The sequence below is a fragment of the Doryrhamphus excisus genome, chromosome 18, assembly GCF_030265055.1.
Source record: "Doryrhamphus excisus isolate RoL2022-K1 chromosome 18, RoL_Dexc_1.0, whole genome shotgun sequence".
Lineage (NCBI taxonomy): Eukaryota > Metazoa > Chordata > Actinopteri > Syngnathiformes > Syngnathidae > Doryrhamphus > Doryrhamphus excisus.
The window spans coordinates 969228-992239 of record NC_080483.1 but is presented as its reverse complement, the minus strand read 5'-3'; the positions used below and the strand labels follow the sequence as shown (position 1 = coordinate 992239).

The following is a 23012-nucleotide window of genomic DNA, read 5'->3' as shown; positions in this document are numbered from 1 at the left end:
GAAAAATAAGTAAAAATTGTTTAATTAAGAGTACAATAAAATGGCTTAAATAAGAGTAAAAATTCATAAAAAATAACAAAAAAGAATGAAAATGACCTAAATAAAACTGTAACAAGTAATGAAAAATAAGTAAAAATTGTTTAATTAAAAGTACAATGAAATGGCTTTAAAAAAAGAGTAAAAATCATTACAAAAAACAAAAAAAGAATGAAAATGACCTAAATAAAACTGTAACAAGTAACGAAAAATAAGTAAAAATAATTTAATTAAAAGTACAATGAAATGGCTTTAAAAAAAAGAGTAAAAATCATTAAAAAAAAAACAAAAAAAGAATGAAAATGACCTAAATAAAACTGTAACAAGTAATGAAAAATAAGTAAAAATTGTTTAATTAAAAGTACAATAAAATGGCTTAAATAAGAGTAAAAATTCATTTAAAAAAAACAAAAAAAGAATGAAAATGACCTAAATAAAACTGTAACAAGTAACGAAAAATAAGTAAAAATAATTTAATTTAAAGTACAATGAATTGGCTTTAAAAAAGAGTAAAAAATCATTTTAAAAAAACAAAAAAAGAATGAAAATGACCTAAATAAAACTGTAACAAGTAATGAAAAATAAGTAAAAATGGTTTAATTAAAAGTACAATGAAATGGCTTAAATAAGAGTAAAAATTCGTAAAAAAAAAAAGAATGAAAATGACCTAAATAAAACTGTAACAAGTAATGAAAAATAAGTAAATATTGTTTAATTAAAAGTACAATAAAATGGCTTCAATAAAAGACTAAAAATTCATTTTAAAAAACAAAAAAAGAATGAAAATGAACTAAATGAAACTGTAACAAGTAATGGAAAAATAAGTAAAAATTATTTAATTAAAAGTACAATAAAATGGCTTAAATAAGAGTAAAAAATTCGTAAAAAAAAAAGAATGAAAATGAACTAAATAAAACTGTAACAAGTAATGAAAAATAAGTAAAAATTTAAATTGTTTAATTAAAAGTACAATAAAATGGCTTAAATAAAAGAGTTAAAATTCTTAAAAAAAAAAAAAAAAAAAAAAAAACAAGAATGAAAATGACCCAAGTAAAACTGTAACAAGTCATGGAAAATAAATGCCCTGTGATTGGCTGACCACCAGTCCAGGGTGGACCCCGCCTCTCGCCTGAAGTCAGCTGGGATAGGCTCCAGCATACCTTGTCACAAGTAATGAAAGTACCTGAGAAGAAGAATCCTGACATCAACCATAAACATGTTCCAAACGCTCCCGTCGGAACAGACGGCGACTTCGAAGAGAGCGGAACAAGTCATTCGTAAGAAAAGCAGTCTTGAAAAGAGGAATTGAAATGTTTTATTCTGACAGACAAGCATGTGCTGCACGTCAATGGACTCTTGATTAGGTACACCCACCTACACTTCTCATGACATCCACACAAAGAAAAATATTTATTATTGTAGATTGACGCCGTCTACTATGTCAGCGTGGCTTCATAATCCCTCCTGAGTGGGCTCCACCCCCCCCCCCAATGTGCTAAGTATGATTCCTTATTTATGAATGGATGGATGTTTTTGGAGATATGGCATAACCGTTTGCCTTTATGACCTTCAAAATATGCCTTTTAACATTATGAGAGACCTGCAGACATGAAATAACACCCCTATAGTCACCTTTACACTCCTATGACCCAATAAGAGAAAATATCAAGACAAAAGTTGTAATAAGTCATACTTTTACAAGAATAAAATCATAATATTCTGAGGAAAAATAGCATTTTAGTATAAAGTGTAAAGTTTAAATATTTGAAATCTATTTTTTTAAAGGATGTAATATTATGAGAAATTAAAAAATAACAAATAGATTGTAAAATTATGTTGGGTTAATGGTTAAAAAAGTTACAAGAATAAAGTATTAAAATATTCTGCATTTAAGTCAGGAATATGAGGAAAAATTACAAAAAATAATTGAAAGACAGGGAAAATATAAAAAAAAAAAAAAACAGCAGAAATGGAGCAAGCCCAGAATTAAGTTTTAGGAGGAAAAAGTCAAAACATTAAAGTAAAAAGTTGTATTCTAACAGGAATAAAGTTGGAATATTATGAGAAAAAAATAATTTTAATACATTTAGATAATAAAGAAAAACTATGTATTTTTTTAAAGGCATAATATAAAACAAACAAAACAAAATAAAGTTGTAATTTTTTAAAAATTAGGTTGGAAAAAAGTTAAAATGGAAATAAAGAATGTGAATAAAGTCCAAATATTATGAAATGAAGTCATAATTAAATGTACAAAAATAAAGACAGCAGAAATGGAAAATAAACGTACGACATAAAAAGTCTCAATTTTTATGAGCATAAAGTTGTAATATGAGGAAAAGTTATGTCATTTTTATGTCTATAGACTTTCAATAATTAAGGAAAATAATGTTTCAATATTACAAAACAAAATAAACAAAATATTGTCATCTTTTGAAAATTAAGGCAGGGAAAAAGTTGCAATATTATGAGAATAAAGTCATAATATCACCAAAGGAAATGTTATGAATATTATTTGAGAATGAGGTTGAAATATTTGGAAAATGTAACCCCCCCCCCCAGGAAAAACAGTAAACAAAGAGTGAAGTTAATATTTATGATATCACAACTATATTAAAAGGGAAGTGCACTTTTTGCGGAATATTACCCATCTTTCCCAATCTTTATGTGAAACATGAAAATTTATTTCTTAGCCTTTTCTGTGTATAGTTCATATAAGCTAGCTAACAATGCTATCATTGGGATACACGTGTGATTATGTGATGTTTCATATAAGGATTGGGAATGATGGGCAAAATTCCCAAGAGAGTAAAGGTCCCCGTTAAGACTGAGGAGATATTGTCCATAAATGTGTCTCATAATTCTCAATATTGTGTTTGACATGGAATACAAAATGAAATACACCCCCCCCCGTCCACCCCCGTCCACCCCTCCCCCAGCCAACAGTGAAAAGATGTGGTGTGATTATCCTTTTCCAGGAATCTTGTCTTGGATGTCATTGGATTGTGAAGGTGTGCCTAACGCTGGGAATTGAGCGAGGCCTTCAGGTACAAGCTGTAAATATGAGCTTTTACGAGATTGAGGTGCAATAAAAAGGAGGGAAAATTGAAAAGAGTCAGGATGACGTGACAGACGAACACTGCATCATCACTCCTCGCCGCCGCCGCCCCCCAAAGGCTCCTCCCTCTTCTTCTCCTCCTCCAAAATTTCAGCATCTTCTCTATCCCCGCCCCCAGGGACCTCCTCCTCGTCCTCCTCCCCCGCTTCCCGCTCCTCGTCCTCCTGAGCCACGCCCAGCTCCTCGAAGGACGAGCCACTGCCCAGCGACACGTCCGAGCTGGGCTCGCTGCCGTCTCTCCCGCGCTTGCCGTCTCCGTGCGCCGCGTCCATCACGTCCCTCAGCGGCAGGGACGAGGCCAAGGAGGCGGCGGTGGAGGCGGCCAGCGAGGTCTCGCGGCTGTCCCAGGGCGCCCCCCCGCTGCCCGAGCTCACGTCGCTGTGGGAGTCGGCACCTGCAAACGTCACGTAGAAATGTCAACGCAAGCACTCGACTCGGCGGCTGGCCAAATGTCCTTTCAGAATAAAAGTACGTCATAAAAACAGCACGGAAATCAGCAGTCATTTGAAGAAATAAAGTCAAAATATCAAGATAAATAAACTTCAATATTTCAATATTAAAATATTTTTTTTAAATCCTTATATTATCCAAAACAAAACGATGAATAAAGTTGTAGTTTTGGGAACATCAGGTTGCAAAAAACGTTATGTTACAAGGACAAAGTCAAAATATAGAATATAAATTCTATAAAAAAAATTTTTTTTGAAAAAAACAGCTGTCATTTTTCAAGAATAAAGACCAAAGATCCTACTGGAGGAAGAAAAAATTGCAATTTTATGACAATAAACACTTCATATTGAGAGGAAAAATTATTTCAGTAGCAATAATAATTGGAGGAAAAATTTTTGAAACATGGAAAAATATCCATCAATTTTCTATATTGCTTATCCTCTCAAGCCAATAAAAATAAAGAATTTTTTAAATCAGAATTTTTAAAAAATTACAAAAGTCAAAATATTAAAGAAAAAGGTGCTATTTTTTAAATCCTTATATTATCCAAAACAAAACGATGAATAAGGTTGTAGTTTTGGGAACATCAGGTTGCAGAAAACGTTATGTTACAATGACAAAGTCAAAATATAGAATATAAATTCTATTAAAAAATTTTTTTTTGAAAAAACAGCTGTAATATTACAAGAAAAAAGACCAAAGATCCTACTGGAGGTAGAAAAAAATGCAATTTTATGACAATAAACACTTCATATTGAGAGGAAAAATTATTTCAGTGGCAATAATAATTGGAGGAAAAAATTTTGAAACATAGAAAAATATCCATCAATTTTCTATATTGCTTATCCTCTCAAGCCAATAAAAATAAAGAATTTTTTTAGTCAGAATTTTAAAAAATTACAAAAGTCTAAATATTAAAGGGGGACCTATTATGCTCATTTTTTGACCCTTTGTATCGAGTTGTGCTCCTATAGAGCAGCCACACACAATAACCTGCACAGAAAACTTTTTTTAGATCTTCCAGAATCCGCACCTATTCCAGCTGGATTGCCTTGGATTTGTGCTTCCTGCCAAACGGTCTGTTTTAATTTATTGTGGTTGGTCACACGCCCAAAGTGCTTCCTACCGATGAACCATATAAGGAAGTGCGCCTCTCTGTGACATCACAAAGGAACAGTTTTACCACGCCTGTTGGAAGCAAGCGTTTTGAGGCATCCCAAACTTCTTTCAGGGTTCACTTCCAAATGCGCAAACCTCATGATATGAAACATTGGCATGCTTTAACACCTGAATGCAACATTCTAACAAAATTTATAGATCGGAAAAGTGGAAAAGGTATCATAGGTCCCCTTTAAGAGTCTCGACTTTAGGAGAATAAACAATTAGAAATATTGTGATTTGAGTTGCATAGAGGTTAAAATGTGATGTGTTGCTTTGCTTTTAATCAGGGGTCTCAAACACGCGGCCCGTGGGCCAAATGTGGCCCGCAGGACACTAGTTTGAGGCCCCCACCTTGATATGAAAGTTTAATGTGGATGCTGTATGGTATCAGGTACACAGAAAAAAATATTACGTTTGATTCATGTTCATGTTAAAGGTTAAATAACTGTTAATAGTTATCCTCCCTATCCGTGTGGAAGTGGTAAGTTTTTGGCTATTTAAGTTGAAAGGAAATAACTCGAAGCCTACCGTTTAGGTCGCTAGCTGTCTAGTTTGCGAGTTAGCATGTGTCTCAAGACCCTGCAGTTGCGCAATATGTTGTAAATAAAAGAGTATAAATGTGACTATAGTCGTGTTTTGTCATGTCTACAGGGCTCTAATAATGCTTTGTTCATTTTAATATGAAAAAAATCATTTGTCTACCCACCAACTATATGTGCTTTCTTAAGTTTTTATTATTATTATTATATTTATTTATTACTGATTGATTGATTTTCTTTATTCTTGATTTGTTTATTTATTTTTCATCTTATTTTGTGTAGAAAAATAAAAATTAAGATATTTGAGAACAGTGGAATGTTTTATCAGAGCTTTTATTGTAGAAAATCGAAACAAAAGCAAAGTTTATTAATTTTTCTGTTTTTAATAAATGCGTTTTTTTTTTTTTTTTGGAAAACCTGATGCGGCCCAGTCTTGCCCAGACCGGAGCTCCAGTGGCCCCCAAGTAAATTGAGTTTGAGACCCCTGCTTTTAATGATAAAAACAAAAAAGACGACTAAAGGCTAAAAAAAAAAAAAAAAGAACAACGGCGTATGAATAATGCATAGATATTTTTACATTTTTGGTGGTGTAGAAAAGTCCCAGGCAGAGTGTGAGCTGTGTGGGATGAAGGTGTGATGCCGTGTGAGTTGTTAAGTTGATTCTTGTCTCCTGCATGACATCCCTCTAAGGCTGTTTATGCTCGTTGCTAAGTAAGACTATATTATGCACAGAGTACACACATAATACACCGACAGCAAGCCGGGTCGCCCCCGTCCCAGATCAAAGGCCAATTAGCATGGGGTCGAGTGTGCCGGCATTAGCAATCCCCATCACGCGGCGGTGCAAATCTGTCATCAATTAGGCTAACGTACGTTCTTCTGGGAATCACCAACTCCAACCACTTCTGCCTGAGCTTGCCGACTGGCAACCATAGCTAACAACCATAAACAGAGCAAAGCTATCTGGCCTACAGTCTGCGCTCATTTAGGCAAGCCTGGCTCACTGTGATGTCACAGGGGGCCGGTGTCTTTCAGGGCTTCCAAAGCGCATACCTCATTATCTGAAACTTTGTCATGGTTTAACACCAGAATCCAACATTTATCTACGTTTATAGGCCAGAAAAGTGGAAAAAGTATCATAGGTCCACTTTAAATCTATTTTTAGACTGATAATCGGCTGTCGTCAACCACAAAACAGCGATCATTTCTTCATGAAATTATTCAATTCCAGCCATTTTCTAAAAGACAACCCCTTCAGTAGCGACCATTTTAGACCATTTTGACTGATCTTCCAAGACACGTGGAATATTGTGTTATACGGCTACATGAACATGGAAGCTAATATTTTTCATCAGAAAAACAAGCTTGTTTCTACCTCTTCCGGTTCTTTAGAAATCAGTAGTAGAACATAGGTAAGTTTCAGGAAAATATCAGTTCCCGACTAAAAAAAAGATAAAATCAGTTTTTTTTTTGTGAAAAATAAAATTCAAGCTTTCTTTCACTTTGACACAAAGATTGTCAGCCTTTGTGACTAAACTAGACATAAACAACACAAAAAGGGCTTGTTTGACAGGAAAATAAGAATGAACTGGACTGGTGGCCAGCCAATCACAGGGCACATATAGACAAACAACCATTCACACTCACATTCATACCTATGGACAATTTGGAGTGGCTAATTAACCTAGCATGTTTTTGGAATGTGGGAGGAAACCGGAGTACCCGGAGAAAACCCACGCATGCACGGGGAGAACATGCAAACTCCACACAGAGATGGCCGAGGGTGGAATTGAACCCTGGTCTCCTAGCTGTGAGGCCTGCGCACTAACCACTTTCTATGCCGCATGTACTCCAATGAACTGCTTTGCTCAGACACAATGCAGAATGGGAAACTTCAGAACTCATATTGGTACTTCTTTGTATATTTTTACGTGCACCTTTGGAGTGGTAAGTTACTGTGTGATGAGTTTAGTGTTTTTTGCAAGCATAAACATGTAAATAAATAGACATAGACATGTTGTTTTGTATAATAGACATATTTTTGGAATGTGGGAGGAAACCGGAATACCCGGAGAAAACCCACGCATGCACGGGGAGAACATGCAAACTCCACACAGAGATGGCCGAGGGCGGAATTGAACTCGGGTCTCCTAGCTGTGTGGCCTGCGCACTAACCACTTTCTATGCCGCATGTACTCCAATGAACTGCGTTGTTCAGACACAATGCAGAATGGGAGACTTCAGAACTCATATTGGTACTTCTTTGTATATTTTTAGGTGCACCTTTGGAGTGGTAGGTTACTGTGTGATGAGTTTAGTGTTTTTTGCAAGCATAAACATATTAATAAATAGACATAGACATGTTGTTTTGTATAATAGACATATTTTTGGAATGTGGGAGGAAACCGGAGTACCCGGAGAAAACCCACGCATGCACGGGGAGAACATGCAAACTCCACACAGAGATGGCCGAGGATGGAATTGAACCCTGGTCTGCGCGCTAACCACTCGACTGCCGTGCTGCCTGTTTAAAAAAAAATGTAAATACGTCCTTGGGATTGGGCGTTCATGTTTATAACAAAAAGTATTAATGCGTCTTTGGCATTGAATGATGGACGACTGGATACAAAAGTATGAAAGTGGCCCCTAGCATCCAAGGATTATTGATTATGTGACATCTGCCGTCAAAGACTGAGCAAGACCGGGCATCGTCCGTCCGTCCGTCGGTCGGTCGTGTTGCATTCACACTCCCAATCAATCCCAATCCCAAGTGCGTCATCTGGGAGCACGGTTGCCTCCAATCAACAACACGTCCGCGCCGCCACCTCTTAGGTCAACTCTTCACTCGTCATCCACTTCCATCTCACCGCCGCACAACAATCTAATTATCACATGGGGTCCCGTCGGCACACGTGCTCGTCTATACGGGGGGGGGGCGTTGTGTGATTTGCGTAGGTACGGGCTGAGAAAATGTGGTGTTGATTAGTCAACAGGCCGAGACAGAAGCCTCGTGGAGGTGCGAATGCAGATGACGTTGGAATACTTCGACAAAGCAAGGAAGGACATCATCCATAATCCGGACTATCCGGAATATTTAATATTATTGCTGAACTTCCAAGACCCACAGAATATTGAGTTTCCGGGCTACATAAAGCTACATTGAGACTATGTATAGAAACTTTAGACCAGGGGTCTCCAACTCAATTTACTTGGGGGCCACTGGAGCTAGGGTCTGGGTGAGACTGGGCCGCATCAGGTTTTCCAAAAAAAAAAACCCAAAAACGCATTTATTAAAAACAAAAAAATTAATAAACTTTGCTTTGGTTCCAATTATTCTACAATAAAAGCTCTGATAAAACATTCCACTGTTCTCAAATATCTTAATTTTTCTGCACAAAATAAGATGAAAAATAAATAAACAAATCAAGAATAAAGAAAATCAAATAAAAAAAATAAATATAATAATAATAATTATAAAAAATAAATAAATATAATAATAATAATAATAAAAAGTTAAGAAAGCACATATAGTTGGTGGGTAGACAAATGATTTTTTTCATATTAAAATGAACAAAGCATTATTAGAGCCCTGTAGACATGACAAAACACGACTATAGTCACATTTATACTCTTTTTATTTACAACATATTGCGCAACTGCAGGGTCTTGAGACACATGCTAACTCGCAAACTAGAGAGCTAGCCACCTAAACGGTAGCCTTCGAGTTATTTCCTTCCAACTTAAATAGCCAAAAACTTACCACTTCCACACGGATAGGGAGGATAACTATTAACAGTTATTTAACCTTTAACATGAACATGAATCAAACGTAATCATTTTTTCTGGGTACATGATACCATACAGCATCCATATCATAACATTAAACTTTCATATCAAGGCGGGGGCCTCAAACTAGTGTCCTGCGGGCCACATTTGGCCCGTGGGCCGCGTGTTTGAGACCCCTGCTTTAGACTCTAGTCTAAAGGCTCCGGTCATACCTCACCAACCGTCAACAGTTTGTGCACATAAATAGCTGCTCCTCCTCCATAGCCACTTTACCTCAAGGTGTTCCCCAAGGTTCGGTGCTTGGTCCTCTTCTCTTCATCCTCTACATCCTTCCACTTGGCAATATCAACATATCGACATGGCCTCAATTTCCATAGCTACGCCGATGATATTCAACTATACATTTCCATCATCTCCATCAACTCCAACATCTACTCCACTGTCCATCCATGCATTCATCACCTCCAGAATGGACTACTGCAACAGCATTCTCTACGGTACACCATCCAAAACCCTCAATAAATACAATATTATACAATATACAATACAATATATATACCTGACTGCTGTGCCCCGCTTTTAAAAGCTAGAGAAAATCAGCTTTTTTTCTATAGAGAAGCAGAACGGTGACTGATGTCCATATTTTATGTTTTAGTGACGCCTCAAACATCTGAAGAGTTTTTTTTACTCTCTTCTATGAAACAACAACACGGGAGAAAAAATACAAAACAGAAAAAAACAACATTCGTTCACAGATTTAGAAGAAAATAATCATTTGTTTACAGATGTTTAGTGTAAACTATAGACGTGTGCATTTGCAAACTGTATTTTTGTCTGTGCTGTAATCGGCGCCAGTCAACGAGTTCACATTGTTACGCCAAAGAACTACTTTACTGGCGTAGTGACACCTCGCCACAGGACAGCTAGCAACTAGCTTTAGCACACGCTCTCACATTGCTTTTTGTTTTTGACGCTAGGTGTCGTGTTCCTTTCTATGTTGCTATGTGAAATCAACGAACGCAAAGAAAAATGACTAAAATAAAGCAAAACGATCAGGAATATGTTTGTTATATGCTCCCTGCATGAATGTAAAACCATAAGGAGGTGTTTTAATAGCAGGCTTCGGAGGTGGACTCGGTGTGCCCTATTATGTGCATGAATTAGCGGCCTGGTTTTATTGTTTTTATATCTTTAAAATACAGAGAAAAGACAAAGACGCACACGTGTGTTCAAGTCCCAGCTAAGGATTGCGGATGGAAAAAGTGCACTTTTCCGTAATTGGGAGGTGCTCGAGCACACTGGATGACCCTCCAACCTCCTGCCCCGGCAGCCCCGGTTGAAGCCGCCCGGGCCTCTGAAAGTCTTTTAGATGAAATTTGCCTAAATTAGCTGCTAAATTGGGCCCATCGGGATTATTATAGCTGGGAATGGAGATGGTGTTCCTCCAAGTGTTGGAGCCAAAGGAGAGGATGCTTAAAGAGATAATTGGACATGAGGCAGCGGACCAGAGAAGAAGAACATTGTAAATCGTGGAGGTTTACACAAAGGAGGAGAAAGTGCTTCAGGATCGCAGAGATGGACTCCTTGCATTTCGTCTTCTTCGTGAGCACTTCATCTCATCACTTCATGAAATCCAACATGAAGTCCATAATAATGCTCATATTTCATTTCTTGTCAGCCATTTTTACTCAAGAAAATGTTAAAAACAATTGAAATACGGAAAAATAGGGCAACACGGCGGTTGAGTGGTTAGCGCGCAGACCTCACAGCGAGGAAACCAGGGTTCAATTCCACCCTCGGCCATCTCTGTGTGGAGTTTGCATGTTCTCCCCGTGCATGCGTGGGTTTTCTCCGGGTACTCCGGTTTCCTCCCACATTCCAAAAACATGCTAGGTTAATTAGCCACTCCAAATTGTCCATAGGTATGAATGTGAGTGTGAATGGTTGTTTGTCTATATGTGCCCTGTGATTGGCTGGCCACCAGTCCAGGGTGTACCCCGCCTCTCATTCAAAGACAGCTGGGATAGGCTCCAGCACCCCCATGACAGTATCACTCGGATACTGTGAACATCCAGCAGCAACACAACATTTTGTCATGACTACTATTTTAATGAAAAATATACTGAACCAGGGCTACACAGTGGACAGGTGGTTAGCACACAGGCTTCACAGCAAGGAGACTCAAGTTCAATTCCATCCTCGGCCATCTCTGTGTGGAGTTTGCATGTTCTCCCCGTGCATGCGTGGGTTTTCTCCGGGTACTCCGGTTTCCTCCCACATTCCAAAAAAAACATGCTAGGTTAATTAGCCACTCCAAATTGTCCATAGGTATGAATGTGAGTGTGAATGGTTGTTTGTCTATATGTGCCCTGTGATTGGCTGTACCCCGCCTCTCGCCCCAAGACAGCTGGGATAGGCTCCATTTTTGTACTCTCAGGGTATGAATGTGAATTTTTTTATCGTATCGAGATGCTTTCTACAATCCTGGGAACAGTTTGGGCAAAGGACCAATTTTCCCAAAGACCAAACCTCTTCCCAATCGTATGCTAGTGAGTCAACAAACCTGACAAAATGTGTGCAGTCATCGAGAACCAGGAGTTATTTGTAGCGTGTGCAAGGTTACGACTCCTTCTAACGTCTAATGAAAAGCAGTCAGCCAATCGTGTTTCTTTCTTCAGCGATTTGTGGACAATGACAGTCCATCCAGCGGCCGTGCAACCGCTACCGCCGCCGTGCGCTCCGTCACACATACTTGCAGCGACAGAACAATTACAAAGTCTCATCTATCTTCATGTCCTCGCCGATCACGGCCAAGAGGGCGAGCGCTGTTGTGTCAAGCATTTCTTCTGTTTCTTTGCAACCTGATGTGAGCCGTCGGCGCCGCCAGAGCGGAATCAAACCTCGCTCAGCATCACAAATAGCACAGATTAGCGCGTCTTACGCGTGTAAACCGGAGTCGTGTGTTACCTGTGATGTCAGTTCCTCTGTCTTCATCAGAGTCCTCTTCTTTCACGTCTGCTTTCACCTCGTCCTTCACCTCCGGAACAAAGAAATCAGTCTGGCGGGACAGCGGCACCATGTAATGGGTGACAACCGACGCACAAATCTCAATAATTGGGAAGGCCGACAGCTTCCTCTCCTGTGAACACAGAGAAAGACGGAGGATGATTTCACGGCATTCTTTAGATTAGCTCCGTTCTTTGGATGCTGGGTCAACGAAAGCAGCTCTTATTTTGGAAAAAGAGAAAATAACTTCCTCTCAAGAAGTTTTTAAAACCGAACCAACTAACTAACTCAATGACTGACTGATGAACAAATGAATCGACTGACTAAGAAACAGACCGGTCAACTAACTGACAACTGACTGACCGACCGATTAAGTAAATAACTGACCAACTAAATAATTATACTCGCTAACGGACCGACTAAGTAACAGACTGACCAACTAAATCAATTGTCTCACTCATTGACTAACGAAGCAACTAAATAACTGACCCAACCAACTAATGAATTGACTACTGACGGACTAAGTGACAGACTGACCGTACAACAAAATCACCGACCGGGTCAACTGATACGCTGACTGACTGACTGACCAATTCATTAAATAACTGACCAACCAAATAATTATACTCGCTAACTGACCAACTAAGTAACAGACATTTTTTTGGAAAAAAGAGAAAATAACTTCAAGAACCTCTCAAGAAGTTTTTAAAACCGAACCAACTAACTAACTCAATGACTGACTGATGAACAAATGAATCGACTGACTAAGAAACAGACCGGTCAACTAACTGACAACTGACTGACCGACCAATTCATTAAATAACTGACCAACTAAATAATTATACTCGCTAACTGACCTACTAAGTAACAGACCCACCAACTGAATCATTGATTGACTGACTAATTGTCTCACTCATTGACTAACAAAGCAACTAAATAACTGACCCAACCAACTACTGAATTGACTACTGACGGACTAAGTAACAGACTGACCGTACAACAAAATCACCGACCGGGTCAACTGATACGCTGACTGACTGACTGACTGACCAATTCATTAAATAACTGACCAACTAAATAATTATAATCGCTAACTGACCCACTGAGTAACAGACCGACCGACTGAATTATTGATTGACTGACTAATTGTCTCACTCCTTGACTAACGAAGCAACTAAATAACTGACCCAACCAACTCATGAATTGACCAAAGAAGATAAAGATAAAACTGAAACGGGTTCATAGTCAAATATATGATCACCGACCGACTAAGCAACCTAGACTGAGTACTGGACTGACTAACTAACCATAGTAAGTACCCGACTCATTGACTGAGCAGCTGTATAACTAACCAAATAGCTGACCAACTACCTGTCCGGAAAAACTTACTAACTAAACAACTCGTTCGTTAACCGACTGACTATGCTACAGTCTTACTAACTGACCGAGACGCTGACTAACCAACTGACTAATTACCGGACTGACTGTGCTATGTGTAACACTGACAAAGTGGCTGACCATCTGAGAAAAGAACCCAATAACTGACTAACTACTGGCCAGCAAACTAATCAAGTAATAACTACACAGACTGACGTAGTAAGTAGCTGGCTAACCGACGAGTTAACGAACTGCCTGACTCACAGACCAACTGACCGAGCCGACTACTCAACTGACTTACTAATTGACCAAACAATCAACCGACTAAGTGACTGATTATCTGTCCGACTGGACTAACGATCTGGCCGACCGATGATTTGGCTGAATGACCGACTGATTAACTCACTTGAACAAACAACCGACAAAGCACCCAACAAAGGCTAACAAAGAGCTAGGCAAGGCTGCCGGCGCTTGGTGTGAAGGCGTGGCAGTCACGGTGAGTGGAAGACAGATGAGGAATTCTAGAATTTGCAACACTTCCTGACAAAATGACAGCTCGCGATGGCTAAAGTGTACGAGACAGGATGGGAATATCACATTGTCATACATGCGCTCGCTTTGCTGACATTAGCGCTGCGTTCTTTGACACGTTCATAGATGCATGTACCGCATGCGCTCCCATGTGAGGCCATTAAACTTGCATTACCATACGCATCCACGCGCCCGTCTACGTACCGTACCTACTCTCCGCTGCCATATAGAATGTGGGAGGTTTATAAATATTAGACCATATTTTCATCAAAATGGGACATTAACCTCGCATATTTCTCCTTCTTGCTCGAGGTTCTCAGATGGGACGCGTACATTTATTTCCCTTGGATGAGCAGATGTGGTCATCCAATGATTTAGTGCGAAGGTATGCAAAATCATTACATCAATCCCTGCAAAAGTATTAGGTCAAAACTAGATTTTTTTTTTTAATGATCTGTTCCCAAACTCAGTGAGTTGTACTGAGTATCATGCCTACATTAGTAGTACCACCTAATACTAGATAATACATCACAGTACATGTCTGAAAGTGACATCTGTGGTGCCAACGATGGGTTGTGGTCAAAATGCTTCGGAAGTTAAGCTAGCATACATGCAATACAGATGGCCTCAAAGTTTTTATTATCAATACACAAATGATCAAAGACTGGAAAGCTTGATGGCAGCCATGTTTTTCAACCAATCCCACTCAAATTTGACACAAGTGTCCTTGTCAGTCCCCTAAAACGTGTGTTCTAATTTGGTGACGATTCAACTAAACACGCAAATATTAGGCAGTTGTTTTCTAGTATTGAGCCGCTAAGTCAGGGGTGTCCAAAATGCAGCCCAGGGGATATTTGCAGACGGTTCATTCATTCATTTTTGTACCGCTTATCCTCACGAAGGGTCGCGCAGGGTGCTGGAGCCCATCCCAGCTGTCTTCGGGTGAGATTAATTTTGCAGAATCACCTCTGAAGGAATGGTACTCACAACTTGTACATTTCTCAACTCAGGACAAGTCAGCACATTTGTGCTATTATCTACAGCAAAAAAAATCCCACTTTTCTCAACGTGCACATTTTTCCCAAATACTGAATGCCTTTGATCTGATCAGATCAATGCCTTTGGTCTAATAGTAATATAATAGTAAAGATTTCCAATTAGATCAAAGAAACTCAACAATATGGAATTGGAATGTTGGGAACTTTTGTAATATGGAGAACATCACAAATGTCCTGAATGCCTTTGATCTGATCAGATCAATGCCTTTGATCTGATCAGATCGATGCCTTTGGTCTAATCAGATCAATGCCTTTGGTCTAATCAAATCAAAGGCATTCAGGACATTTGGACATCCTTGCCCTAAGTCAGTTGGACTTGAGGGGACGAAGGAAGGCGTAATAACGGTGCCAGGATGTGGAAACCCAGCAGAGATGCAAGTTTGGACCAATTTTCATCCTTCTCAGGAGCACAAGCTTACGGTTTCCCAGCATCCACTTGAACTTACTTTCCCTTTTCTTTATTGATGCTCTCTCTGGGTTCGAGATTCCTTCCGACCAGCAGCGTTGCCGTGGCCGAGCACCAGAACAACAACGCCTGGCCTATTCAGGGGCGCACGACGGGGAGAGCCATTTTTGGACAATTTAAGCCACGCTCCCACGCCGCCTTTTCCACTGAGGTCGGTTCGATTTGGTCTGACTGAGTGCTTTTAATCTAATCTTCGAGAAAATAGGCACTGGAATGAATCACCTGGCATCATACGCACACTCACGGCAGCCCCGCGGCCCACTATGCAAATTAGCCCCCATCTCCTTGAACCTGCCTCCATAATGAGCAGACGAATCAAGACAGTTGACTACATTGTGGACACAAATATCTGTTGTCACAGATAAGAGAAAAGCAGAAGGCGAACGCCAGCGTATGGCGACATTCCACCCGCTAACATTTATCTTATTAGAACACTAACTTGTTCAGATTTATGGCGTCCCCTCGGCGTAAGACCCCGCAGCTGCGAGGGCCCGCAGGTACTAATTCCCATCAGCCGCAACAGCCAATCATCTCGCTCGTTAGCGCGGCCATCAACCGCGGATTCAATTGTTCCCACTGGTTTTGTCCGATATAAGCGAAATCCGTTATATGCGTATACCGGAAAATGTCCGTTTTACGCATATATGGGATTTATATCCGGTATATGCGTAAATGGGATTTTATCCGTTATAAAAAGGCACTTCCTTGACTATGTTTCCAATGTACCTGGACGCGCAGGCAACGCTGCAAACGCTGCAAATGACGTCGTATAGCGGCCTGTCACCATTCGGATTCGAATCGGAGCGCCACGATGCGGCCATCCGATATATGCCAGGGAAATTTCATGGAAATGCATTGGAACGGGACTGGAGATTTTGTCCGAAATAGGCGAAATCCGTTATAAAAAATCCGATATATGCAATGAATTTTTATTGGAAATGCATTACAGAAAAATCGGTTCTTTTTTATCTGTCCGTTGTGAGCGAATTTCCGATATATCCGAGTCTGATATATCCGAGGTTTACTGTACAATTGCCATAAATGGGAGACAAGCGGAGCCTATGCTGGAGCCTATCCCAGCTGTCTTCAAGCAAGAGGCGGGGTACACTCTGGACTTGTCGCCAGCCAATCACAGGGCAAGCAAAAAATGTCATAATAAACTTAAATGCTGGAATTGTGGCTGTGGCACATTGATTGATTACATTGATTGATTACATTGATTGATTACATCAATCCTCGTTTATTTGGTTCCAGACCCCATTGTGATATGTGAATTTCTGATTCCTTCTTAAACTGAATATTTTCACAGTTAGAACACAAAAAACCTGTTTACTTTTTGATATTATTAGAGTCCTCCAGATGAGAAATAACACCCCTATGGTCAACTTAACACCCTTTACACTATGTTATCCAACTGGGCGGAAGTGCCCCAGGGGGTAGAGCAGAGGTGGAGTCGTCCAGAAACTGTAAGGTTGGCGGTTTGATGGTCAGAAAGGCCGAAGGCGCAAATTGGCAGCCATGTTTACCGATACCAATCACGTGGATTAACTGTACATTTTTAATATGCATATTATGAGTGAAATTGGTTCATAGATTCATTCATTCATTTTCTACCGCTTATCCTCACGAGGGTCGCGGGGGTGCTGGAGCCTATCCCAGCTGTCTTCGAGCGAGAGGCGGGGTACACCCTGGATTGGTGGCCAGCCAATCACAGGGCAAGCAAAAAATGTCATAATAAACTTAAATGTTGCAATTGTGGCTGTGGCACATTGATTGATTACATTGATTGATTACATTGATTGATTATATCAATCATCGTTTATGGTGGTTATTTGGTTCCAGACCCTACCGTGATATGTCAATTTCTGATTCCTTCTTAAACGGAATATTTTCACAGTTAGAACAAGACAGTTACAGTTCTACTGGGAGACTTCAACGCCCATGTGATCAATGACACGGATATGGGATCCATGTTTTGGTCATTTGCGGATAATTGCTCTACCAAAAGTTATCCACTCAGCTTCTGGTCCCCGGATCGCAAATGTGACTTTTTGACACATTTTGTTTTTAAAAACGAACAAGCAATGTGGTTAGTTTGGAACTCGTTTTTGCCCCCCTGGGGAAGTGGATCTCACGTTCATGATGGAACGTGCTAGTTTTTTCAAGTGTCAGTAAACAATGTTGCTCTCTTGCTGTCGTGATACTGATGATGATGATGATGCCTTGTGTGTTTGTGTGTTTGTGTGTTGTTGTGGAATGACCATAAACACTTAGTGTGTTTATGTGTCCCGCCTCACGATGGTGATGCTATCACAGGGGTCTCCTAAAGCCACGCTGGTGGAGTGGAGATGTGCTTGGTAACTCAAGTAGGGTACGATTGAAGTGTTGCCAGTCATAAATAAAAGACGCGTAGTTGACAGCTCTAATAAATAGTGATGGAAGTCGGACACGTCTGCAGCACGGACACTCCATTTATTCTCTTTTAAGTAAAGCTCCACACATTTTTATTTCATAAAAATTTATTTCTATTTTTATTCTATTCATTGTGTTATCTTAAAGTAAATATAAATAATTGAAAAACATATTTCCCATGTCTTCAAGTTTGTATCAAATAGTACAAAAATCGCTTTACAAAAAGTTTTTGTTAATAATTACCACAGGTAATTGGAAATGTGGCGGCACGGTGGTCTAGTGGTTAGCGCACAGCCCTCACAGCTAGGAGACCAGGGTTCAATTCCACCCTCGGCCATCTCTGTGTGGAGTTTGCATGTTCTCCCCGTGCATGCGTGGGTTTTCTCCGGGTACTCCGGTTTCCTCCCACATTCCAAAAACATGCTAGGTTAATTAGCCACTCCAAATTGTCCATAGGTATGAATGTGAGTGTGAATGGTTGTTTGTCTATATGTGCCCTGTGATTGGCTGGCCACCAGTCCAGGGTGTACCCCGCCTCTTGCCCAAAGACAGCTGGGATAGGCTCCAGCACCCCCTGCGACCCTCGTGAGGAAAAGCGGTAGAAAATGAATGAATGAATGAATGAATTGGAAATGTCAACAATATCTATTAACCAGGCGTGGCACGGTGGTCGAGTGGTTAGCACGCAGACCTCACAGCTAGGAGACCAGGGTTCAATTCCACCTGTGTGGAGTTTGCATGTTCTCCCCGTGCATGCGTGGGTTTTCTCCGGGTACTCCGGTTTCCTCCCACATTCCAAAAACATGCTAGGTTAATTAGCCACTCCAAATTGTCCATAGGTATGAATGTGAGTGTGAATGGTTGTTTGTCTATATATGCCCTGGGATTGGCTGGCCAGGGTGTACCCCGCCTCTCGCCCCAAGACAGCTGGGATAGGCTGTCGGAAAAGCGGAAAAGCGGTAGAAAATGAATGAATCTATGAACCAATTCCACTCATAATATGCATATTAAAAATGTACAGTTAATCCATGTGATTGGTATCGGTAAACATGGCTGCCAATTTGCGCCTTCGGCCTTTCTGACCATCAAACCGCCAACCTTACAGTTTCTGGACGACTCCACCTCTGCTCTACCTCCTGAGACACTTCCGCCCAGTTGGATAACATAGTGTAAAGGGTGTAAAGGTGACCATAGGGGTGTTATTTCTCATCTGGAGGGCTCTAATAATGTCAAAAAGTAAACAGGTTTTCTGTGTTCTAACTATGAAAATATTCAGTTTAAGAAGGAATCAGAAATTGACATATCACGGTAGGGTCTGGAACCAAATAACCGCCATAAACGATGATTGATATAATCAATCAATGTAATCAATCAATGTAATCAATCAATGTGCCACAGCCACAATTCCAGCATTTAAGTTTATTGTGACATTTTTTGCTTGCCCTGTGATTGGCTGGCGACAAGTCCAGAGTGTACCCCGCCTCTCACTCGAAGACAGCTGGGATAGGCTCCAGCACGCCAGCGACCCTCGTTAGGATAAGTGGTAGAAAATGAATGAATCTATGAACCAATTGCACTCATAATATGCATATTAAAAATGTACAGTTACAGTCTTCTGAATCACTCCTGGTGTGTGCCATCACCTCGGACCTGTTTGCCTTGGGGGACCCTACCGGGGGCGTATAACCCCAGACAACATAGCTCCTCAGATCACTCGGGCACTCAAACCCCTGCACCACGTTCAGGTGGTGATTCACAGAGGGCCCACCTCTAATACCTACCTAAAAAAATACCTTTTTTTTTTAAGTTTTTTTAAATGAAGACTTTGGAGTGGTTTAGTCCGAGTCCTGATCTGAATCCTATTGAGATACGGTGGTATGACCTTCAAAAGGCTTCATGCTTGAAAAGCCTCCAACGTGGCTGAATGACAACAATTCTGCAAAAAATGAGTGGGCCAACATTCCTCCACAGCGCCGGAAGAGACTCATTCCAAGATACCTGTCAATCATTTGCAATCACTTTCTCACACAAGGACATTTTTTTTCTCCCTTAATAATAAAAAACTTTTAGATTTAGTGTATAATTACATTTGTATTTACATTTGTATGTATATTTAAACTCACAGTCATGAAGACAGATTTTTGGCCATTTTGTTTTAGCTAAGCTCGTGTTGTGCGCTTTGTAAAAATTGTAAAAATTAAAAAAAAAAAAAAGGTGGCTTCGCTACGCATCTTAAAATGCAGCATGGATCTCTTCCAATAATCCGTTAGTCAGCTACAGAAGTAGGAGCTGTGGGAGACACGGGAATTGTAGTTTTTTTTCTTTAAAGTGGGTGGAATGTTAGCACGGTAGCACGCGTGCGCTGTAGCTATGCTAGCATTGCTAACATTTGTGTCCTCCTTTATCTTTCATGTGATATACGGCATTTATTACGTGAGATAAGTGCGGAGTTGGACTATTGGAAGTGAAAAGCAGGTCGAGTGGGTAGCGCTTGCTGGAGACACACACGGATATGTAGCTAGCTGCTTAGCGTTATAACGCTACAGACGGAAAAAAAATGGCGTATTGTCAGTAGTTCTATCAAGGTAACCAGACTTTCAATACGCTATTGTAGCGCCTCTGAGATTGTACCTCAAATGGTTGAGAAATGGTATAATATGGGCGGTTGTACTATGTCGGACACACTTTGCCAAGGGACTTGAATTTATTTGCCATCTTTTCAGTTTGCGTTTGTCGAGCGAGTGCAAAACCTGACACAGAAACTTTGTTGTTTGACACTTTTTGACGAGCGTATCAATAGGAATACCTCAGGGCAGAGGTAGGGAACCTATGGCTCGGGAGCCAGGTAGGGCTCTTTTGATGACTGTATCTGGCTCTCAAGCATTTCTTACCACAATAAAAATGTATTTTTGCTAACATTTTAAAGTAAACATCACGGAAATGACTGTTAAAAATATTAAAAATCAACTTTCTTATGCATTTTAATTCGTCCATTTATTTTCTACTGCAATATGGCCAACCATATCTATCTTTTTTGATGATATTTTCCAGGTCAAACACCAAAACTTGATTATTACTGGGTAATGCGGTAGTCTACCTCGGTCATTGAGATGTCAACATGTAAATATAAACTTTCCTCCTTTAGTCAAATAGTCACCTAGCTAAAGCTGCAGAACCAAGCCTTCTGGCAAAGATGGCCAAAAGAATGAAATATACGGAGTACGGCGCAAAACCATGCAGCAGCAGAAGTTGCATTAATGGCAGCAAGTATTAGATTTATTATTAGACACTGCGCTGCTCACGAAAGTGTGCTGGCCACACCCCCTTGGCGTGCTGGCCCCCACTTCCACACGGATAGGGAGGATAACTATTAACAGTTATTTAACCTTTAACATGAACATGAATCAAACGTAATAATTTTTTCCGGGTACATGATACCATACAGCAGGGGTCCCCAAACTTTTTTTTTTTTTTGAGGGCCACATGACTTTTCCCTCCTCTGAAGGGGGGCCAGGGTCAGGGTTGTTTGTTTGTTTATGTTCTATGACCGGGGCAAAGCGTGCTTGTAGTAACGTTGCTCACAATAGGTTACCATTCCGGTTCTATGACAGAAAAATGTACATGCTTTATTGTTCAAGGGGCCGGGTCAAATGTGGAAGTGGGCCGTGTACGTAATTAGAGCCCATTATATCTAAAACTGTTGGTCTTACATACAAATGCACACATTTTATTGCATTCAATGTTTAAAAAAATGTATATGTCTCTCACAGATACACATTTTAAAATATCTGGTCTTCATGGCTCTTGTAGCCAAAAAGGTTCCCGACCCCTGCCTCGGGGTGTTAATAACTCAGGAAGTATTCATTTTCATATCGAGCTTGCGCCTCAGTGAACGTTAAACGGAGCATGTAAACTACTCCAGTCACCATTTCCCAATGAATCGAGTCGTCACCTCGTTGAGGAAAACAACAACAACACATAGCGACTATCAGAATATATCGTTGACTTAATAAGCGAGTTAACGGGGGTGGCGGTTTGGGGGGCAAGGGGGGACGAGAGCGCATCTGTGAGATCATTTAATGGACGGGAAGGCACGTCGTCTTGACCCGTGAACTGCAATAATTCGCCAGTAAATCAATGAAAAGCATTACGGTCCGGCGTGCCCCCCCTGTGCCCCCCCCAGCAGAAACCAAAATGAACCTCATGCTATGTTGCTTTCCTCAGGTGCTAACACACGTGATGAAAGATGAAAGGCGATATGAAATCAACCAAAGTGATAGTGGAAGTGGAAGTGGGGGTGTATACAGGGACACGTATATAGAAGATGAAGGTCGTGGTGTCATTGACCTGCAGCAGCTGCTCTGAGCGCGTGCGGCATCAATAGAATTACCAATAGCAGAAACATCGGCGCTATAGAAACACAAGCCGAACACTCTGCGTCGGAAATGAGGTCTACTTTTAAAACAGGAAGCTTTTTCACGGGTCTTTTTCGTCCACTCCGCTCGCTTCATGACGTCGGCTAGCAGATTAGCGCTAGGAGACGTGCAAACATCATTGACAAAGAGTCAAGACATAAAAATGACAACGCCGGAGGACACGGTTTTGACTTTGTTTGCGTGAAATCTAATGGGAGCCGTAACCGTAACGACTGAGATGGTATTGTCAATATACCCTGAATCCTTCCTCACTGCTCTCTAACAGGGTTGTATTTATAGATCTGCTTCTTTTTTTAATCATATCGGAAATATATAAATCACTTCAAACGACCCGGATTAGCTGTCCAGGCAATGCTTTCAGTAATATTTGAACTCTTAATTCTCGTACAAGAACAATTCACCACTGTTTAATCACGGTAAATAAAACTAAAATAGAGTAAAATAAAATGATTTGCTCTTTGAGGACACCTGATGAACAGATATTATTACTTTTTTCGTGGGTTCAGGCTAATAACTTCTTCTCACAGGAACACCGGTGCACAACTACGACACCCACACTCACATAGCACAACTTGAGTTCCACAACACTCACAGTTAACTCATGGAAAAATACTGAAAAAATACACAATAGATGCA

The 23012-nt window shown here is 40.3% G+C and overlaps 1 protein-coding gene across 1 annotated transcript in view; it reads right to left on the bottom strand.

Moving 5' to 3' along the window:
- Positions 1-1042: 1042 nt before the first annotated feature.
- The window catches only part of tex264a (testis expressed 264, ER-phagy receptor a), a 76089-nt gene continuing 54119 nt past the window's right edge, over positions 1043-23012 (bottom strand). The window contains exons 3-4 of the mRNA XM_058055787.1: positions 12058-12229; positions 1043-3548 (exon numbers count right to left, since the gene is read on the bottom strand). Coding sequence (XP_057911770.1) covers positions 3184-3548; positions 12058-12229 — 537 coding nt within the window. The 3' untranslated portion in view covers positions 1043-3183. The remainder of the gene's footprint in view (positions 3549-12057; positions 12230-23012) is intronic.